The sequence below is a fragment of the Belonocnema kinseyi genome, chromosome 1, assembly GCF_010883055.1.
Source record: "Belonocnema kinseyi isolate 2016_QV_RU_SX_M_011 chromosome 1, B_treatae_v1, whole genome shotgun sequence".
Taxonomy (NCBI): Eukaryota; Metazoa; Arthropoda; class Insecta; order Hymenoptera; family Cynipidae; genus Belonocnema; species Belonocnema kinseyi.
This window is the reverse complement of record NC_046657.1, coordinates 23,350,102-23,357,224: the sequence shown is the minus strand read 5'-3', so window position 1 is coordinate 23,357,224 and position 7,123 is coordinate 23,350,102. Positions and strand designations below refer to the sequence as shown.

Sequence of the window (7,123 nt, the reverse complement as noted above, 5' to 3'; positions counted from 1 at the left end):
GAATCATCTCCATCAGAGCCAGAGTAATCTGGATTAGGTATGATGATACGTTCATCATTTTCATCGGAATCCCATTCCGATTCGGAGATTGTTGCAATTTTTAAGGCTTTACGCTTTGGCATTTTTTTTTTGCTGGGTGTACTCAAAAATTCCCAGGATGACAATGCGGTGAAGGTGTGGTTTGATGTCAGAGTGCAATAAAGGTTACGGAGTCGTTGGAAATTTTTTATTGAAAAACTATGCGCTTTTCGGAAAATTTGTCAAGAATAAAAAGTTCTTGTAATCAGCCTGAATTTTACCGGAGCGTTTTGAGCAAAATTTTGAATTTTGCAAAAATTGTTCATATGCAAAATTCAAAATTTTGCTCAAAACGCTTCGAAAAAATGCAGGCGTATTTCTTGGCTGATTACAAGAACTTTTTATTCTTGATAATTTTTCCGAAAAGCGCATCGTTTATTGTAAAAAAATTCATGAATGTTTTCACAAAAATTTTGCCATTAAGACGCCATTTTGAAAATACTGAAACGAAAAATCGATCTTTGAACCATGGATTCTCAAAGTTTAGACATTTATTCCACCGGTTAGTGAGATTCCAGGTTAATTACAGACTCGAAAAGCTTTGGAAAATGGTTCACAAAAAAAAAAAATAGGCACGAAAAATCACGTTTTTTTTTTGTTTAAACTGCATTTTGGGATAATAAGTAAATTTTTTGAAGAATTTCATTGGCACCGTCGGAAAGAGGAGATCTTAAGCAATAAAAATATATGTTTCCCAATTTTTTCTAGTCTTAGTTATTGTCCGTTGAAAAGCAGAGTCCCGGTAGTGGCGTTTTGGCCGTTTGAGGGTTAATCTGGCTTGTAAAATATTCATCTTTTGAAATTAAAAATTTAAGATTATATTTGAAAATGCAACTCTTTCTGGTTGAAGTTTAATCTTTTTTGTTTAAAAAATTCGATCATTTGGTTTAAGATTCGTCGATTAGAAAAGTATAATAAAAACTGTGTTTGGTGTGCAAGTTATAATTTTGTATAAAATTGTTCTTTTTCAAGTGAAAAAAAGGTGACAAAAGATGAGAAACAGCAAAATAGGAGAAAATCTGTGATGACTGAAAATTCAATGAAAAAATTTCTATAAAATCCCGAAAAAATTGATCCATACTACCTTGATCAAAAAGTTCGCGGAATTTATTTTTAAAATTAAAAAATATAAGTTTATTCTTGAATATTGATGTGGTCCCCTTCAAAGTAATTCCCATCGACTGCCACGCACTTATGCCAGCGCTTGATCCAGCTCTTAAAACATTTTTGATACTCAATTTTCGGTATGCTCATCAGTGCCGTTTTCGATTTTTGTATTATCTCCGATCGACTGCTAAAACGCGTTCCGCGTAGTGGTTTTTTCAGTCGATCGAACAAAAAAAAAGTCACAGGGAGATAAATCTGGCGAATTTGATGGCTGCGGAATTATATTAGTTGAGTTTTTGGTGAGAAACTCACGGATAATGATGGCATTGTGCGACAACACACACGTTGTTGCAAAATTAAATCCATTGCAAAAATCGAACTTCGCAAAAAAACAGATGCACTCAAAATTGCGTTACATTCACAAATGTCAAGCTGGAAAGCTGAAATTCGCAGGGAATATTGTTAAAAGGTGTGACAACCTTAAGAATAGAACAAATGTGCATCGGACAGCAGGGGGCGCCACACGGTGATGATTCCGGGAACCTTGATATCAAGGTGGTATATGATAACTATCCATAAATTACCGTTAAAAAAAATGTAAAGTCTTTAGAGCGAGAGTGGGTTAAATAATTAACGTAAAATGCAAGCTCAACATACCATTGGGATCCCATCCGGAATGCGTGGATCCTCCGGAATCCTCGCCATCGGCTTCTCCTTTCTCCTCGCTTTCATCTCCTTGACCTTGTACTCCTTCTGATGACGCGTCGGCTGCGGCGCCAAAGGCGGAGTGCGCGGCCTTGGCACTGGAGGAGAACGAGGTCTGGCCCGGGGTGGGGGCGCCCTGGAACTGGAAGGTACAACCTCCTTGGCCGGAGCTCGTGATCGGACCGGCGTCGCCGACCTGGACCGGGAGCGTGAATTGCCCGCGACTCGTCGACGCTCCCTCGGCGAGCAGACGGAGCAAGATCTGTCGGAGCAGGTGCTGTTGGAGCTCGGACTCCGGGCTGGTCGGGCCCGGGTGTGAGAACGTTCGCGCGGCGACCGAGGACTCCGAGGTCGTGGACTCCGGGGCCGAGGACTCCTCGGCGGAGTTCGGGGCCGCGGACTTCGCGGACTGCGAGGATGGCCTCTGCTGCTGGGCTCGCCGCTCCCGCCGATGTAGAGCTCCTTGTAACCGCTGTGGCGCCATCTGTTCGGATCCCGTTCTTCCGCCTCGAGGAGCTTCTTGTTCCAGTAGCTCGACTGGGACTCGCGAGCTTTCCGCATCACGCTGTCGAGCTCCTTGCGCTTACCTGATGAATCGTGGGGTCTCGACTGCGAGGTGTTGGTGTCCATGCGCATCTTGCTAGAACTACTGCTGCCATTGCCCCCGCGGCGGCGGCTGTCATAGTCGCGTGACATTCCTGAAAGGAATTTTTTTTCGTTAGCGCTGTCTAATTGGACCTTTTATTGCGATGTTTTTTTCTGTTTACATTTTTTTGCGAAAAAAGATCTTCCCAGCGCTGGACATCGAACCACAGAACTTTCGATTGCCGGTTGACTTCTAGTCATTCTAGTTTGGGCGAATGCTCAGATACTGTAGCAAAATCCGTGGAAATCACAGTCTAGAATGGATTAAATTTACTATTGACTAGGAGACCCGGCGACTCGTTGCTGTGGCTCAATTATAATATGGTGAATATATATTATACTAAACTTGGCGCCATCTATTGGCTGCTTACCCAACCTGGATAACGTGAGACGTTCAAGTGTCGCTCAAGAAACTAACTTACACCGCCATCTGATAGAAACTTATAATGTATACAAATAAAAACATTTAATTTGCAATAAAAAGATATTGAAGTAATTAAATGAGATAAAAAGTATCCTATCCTTTAACTTGGACCAAATTACACACAGTATACAAAATTTCATCAAGATCGGTTAAGTAGTTTTGGAGTTTAGTGGTGACAAACATCGTGACACGGGAATTTTATATGTATCTATATAGGTTTTATAGTAATTTTATTATATATTCGTATTGGGATCTGAAATATTGAGGGCACCACCAGCGGCAAAAGCCATATGGTCGGCGACAGTAGGTAGACGTCTCATAAGACTCATGTAAAAACATTGAAAATTAGTTTTAAATCTTAAAAATGAAAATAACAATAGCTGAAATTTGTGATTTCACAAAATCTACACCAGCATGTAGAAACTTCGTAGAAGGAGAAAGAATTTTACATGCAGGACACCTATTTTGCGGAAAAGAGGTGGAAAATGAAACTTCAGTTTCCATTATTGCATTTTGTTTGCAAACTTAGAATTTAAAAACGCTTGTTGTCTAAATAATAAATTCTTCAATTTGTTCCCAGCATAAACATTTAAAATTTAATATTAACTATCGACATTTGAATGCAAAATTTAATTTATATCAACTTGAAATGAAAAATCAGCAGTAATTTTTTTTCAGATTTGAGGTAATGTTGATATATTTGTAAACTAAAATAATATTTTTATTTAGAACCTGCTTTGATTATTTTCACTCGGAATGCTGAAAAATCATTGAAGAATAAAAAATATAAATACTTGACGATGCTTATAACTTTTTCTTCAAGCTTTTTTATTGACAGTGGAACAAGCTTGAAAATCCGTTTGAACTTCGTGCATTTTTTACTTTATTCTGTTTTATTTCTAGAGCCATCCTATCAGTAAATGCTGTACATATACTACAAGATTTTTCATATATATATTTTTTTAAATAGTAGTTTATCTACATTTCAAAAAAACCGAACAGTTTCTTGCTTTCCAGCAGAAGAGCAACCAAACACACAACAAAACACTTTGCTCTTCGATTTTCGTGGCGAAAACGTCATTGATAAAGTTTGATTTATTTTATATGTAACTTTTTATTTATCACTTTTTATTTTTATCCCGTTTTCACTGTAAAAAACACTGTAAAACCTTTAGAAAAATTATTTTCGTATATTCGCCTATACTTCCCGTCAAAATTTACCTACGCTCAGGGCTTTCCAAATCTGCCACCAGGAGGCATACTCGAGTATATCAGATCCCAATACGTTGAATTTATATTATACCACACTTGACGCCATCTATTGCCTGCTTACCCAACCTAGATAACGTGAGACGTTCAAGTGTCGGTCAAGAAACTAACTCACACCGCCATCTGATAGAAAATTATGTAGTATACAAATAAAAACATTTAATTTGCAATAAAAAAATATTGACGTAATTATATGTGATAAAAAGTATCCTATCCTTTAACTTGGACCAAATTACACACGGTCTACAAAATTTCATCAAGATCGGTTAAGCAGTTTCGGAGCTGAGTGGTGACAAACATCGTGACACGGGCGTAACATTGCTCTCGGCTTGTTAGTTCGGGAGTTGACACAAGGTTTTGTTTTTCGTCACAAGAGTGTTTGAACAATTTTGTGCTGCGAGTGTTTAATTCAAAAGTGAGTAAAAATTATAAGTTTTTCGAATGGGCTCGTCAATATAACTCAAAGTTAATGAATGATTTTAATATTACCCTGTCTTGACGCCCGTTTTTTTAAATGCATTTGTATTAAATAATTGATAAAAATGTGCGGGAAACGATTACAATGACAATGAGACTGCCAATTTAAAAATACTAACAATTTCCCGCAACTGTAGGAAATCTAACATGGCGTCGCTCGCCCAAATTGAGACATTTGATTCGCCCAAATAGGTTCATCGGAACAGCATAAAATATTCTTTATTATTCAGTAAAAATGGTCTGTTTATATCGATGAGCAGACAAAATATTGATGAAATAATGTTCAAACTGTGCGGTATTAGAAACTTTTCTCGAACTCACAAGATTTAAAATACTTTTACAAGCAAAATACTTCGCCCAAATTGGGACATTTATCTTACCCCCGGAAAAACGCTATTGTTGTAAACTTTGTATTTTTGATTTTTACTTTTTTGTATAAAATTTTCACTTAAAAAATCACAAAAATACCGTTTTTTTTTCGAAGTTAGTTCCTAGAATGACCACTTAAGCTACTAGGAGTTAAAAAGCCCTATTTTAAGCTACTTTCATAACTGCTAGTTCTGTGGTTTGATTCCCAGCGAAGTGAACGAGATGTTTTTTCAGAAAAAAATTTTTATTCACAGCTCCATCTAGCCTGAAAAGACGTTAAGAATTTCTGTTATTATCTGATAGTAATACAGATTCCTTGAAAAATATGAAGTACATTTGTTTTGATTGTAAATCGGGATATAAAAGTAATCGGGATCAGGACAAAACTGACAAAATTAAATTTTTCAAAGCGCTAAAGATCAAAATATTGTTAAAGAATGAAAAATATCTATTTTTAGGGATAACATCAACCTTAAACCTGGTGATGCAGTTTTTTCTTGGCACTTCAACCCAGACGGTATTTAATTTAATAATTATAAATAATTTTAATTTCCAAGCCCAAAAATATGAATTTTCAACCAGGAAGCTAATGTTTTGAATTTTTAACAAAAAATTTCGTTCTTAGCCAAATAGTTGGAATTTTGGTGCAAAAAATAAATATTTTAACAAAACAGTTGATTTTCCATAGAAAAAAAGGTCATTTTGAACCAGAGTTGAATTTTCTATCAAAATAGATTAATTTTTAAACCAAAAAGAGGAATTTTCAACAAAATAGTTAAGTTATCAAGCTAAAAAGTCGAATGTTTTAGGAAAAGGTTGAGTTTGATACCCTAAAAGATGAATTTTCAAAAAAAAAGCCAATTTTCGACACCAAAAAGACGGAATTTTAAAGAAAAAAAAAGGAAACTTCAATCCAAAAATAGGTATTTGTTTTTAAAAAGTAAATTTTTGATCCAAAAGACGAGTTTACGACAAAAAAGTGCTTTTTAGCCGAATATTTTAGGAAACAGTTTAAGTTGAAGCCCAAAAATAGGAATTTTGAAAAGTAACTTTTTAACCAGTTTACTTTTCTACCAAAATGGTTAATTTTTCAGCCCATAGGAAAAATACTTTTACCAAAAAGTTTACTTCCAATCAAAATAGTTAAATTTTTTTACTAAAATAGTTGAATTTTCGATTTAAAAATTACATTTTCAGCCGTAAAATATGACTTTTCTAATATAAAGATCAATTGACCATTCAAAAAGAACCATACTTTTATTTTTAACCAAATAGTTAAATTTTCCACCAAAATTTTTGAATTTTTCAACTGAAAGACACATTTTTTAGAAAACAGTTGAATTATTATCAAGAAAGTACATTTTTAACGATAAAGACGAACTTTCTATTCAAATGGAGGAACTCTAAAAAAAAGTTAATTTTTAACCAAAAGAGATGAATATTCAACAAAACTTTTTTTAACCAAACAGCTGAATTTAATACCAAATGGTTGAACTTTCGAGCAAAACTACCAATTTTCGACAGAGCAGTGAAGTTTTCAAGTCCGAAAATATTTATTTTTCAACCAAAAAATCCATTTTAAACCTTTTTTCTTTAGCAGTTGAAATTTTTAACGTAGAAGATCAACTTTTTACAACAAAAAAAAACGAATTTTTAGCAAAAAAGTTTAAACTTCTGACAAAAGAGATACATTTTAAATAAAATAACATAAATTTTTAACCAATAAGATAAATTTTCTACAAAAAAGGCAAATTTTTATACATGATACGTGAATTTAAACTGTTACAAAAACAGACTGAATTTTTAACAGATAAAAATATATTTCCAACCAAAAAGATGAATTTTCTACAAGAAAAAAGAATCTAAATTTCATCAAAATACATTAATTTTTAAACAAGAACCTTAATTTTCTAAATAAAAAATCAATTTTCAATAAAATAATTGAATTTTTAAACAAAACAAAAATACATTTTTAACCAAATAGTTAAATTTTCAACAAAATACATGCATTTTTAACGAAGCGGATTATTTTTTAACAAAAAAAAAAAA

The 7,123-nt window shown here is 34.3% G+C and overlaps 1 protein-coding gene across 3 annotated transcripts in view; it reads right to left on the bottom strand.

Moving 5' to 3' along the window:
* LOC117167177 (serine/arginine repetitive matrix protein 2-like) overlaps nt 1-7,123 on the bottom strand; it is a 30,025-nt gene that overhangs the window by 19,149 nt on the left and 3,753 nt on the right. For all 3 annotated transcript variants that reach the window (XM_033351906.1, XM_033351920.1, XM_033351912.1), the window contains one exon: nt 1,843-2,588. In XM_033351906.1, coding sequence (XP_033207797.1) covers nt 1,843-2,586 — 744 coding nt within the window. In that variant the 5' untranslated portion in view covers nt 2,587-2,588. The remainder of the gene's footprint in view (nt 1-1,842; nt 2,589-7,123) is intronic.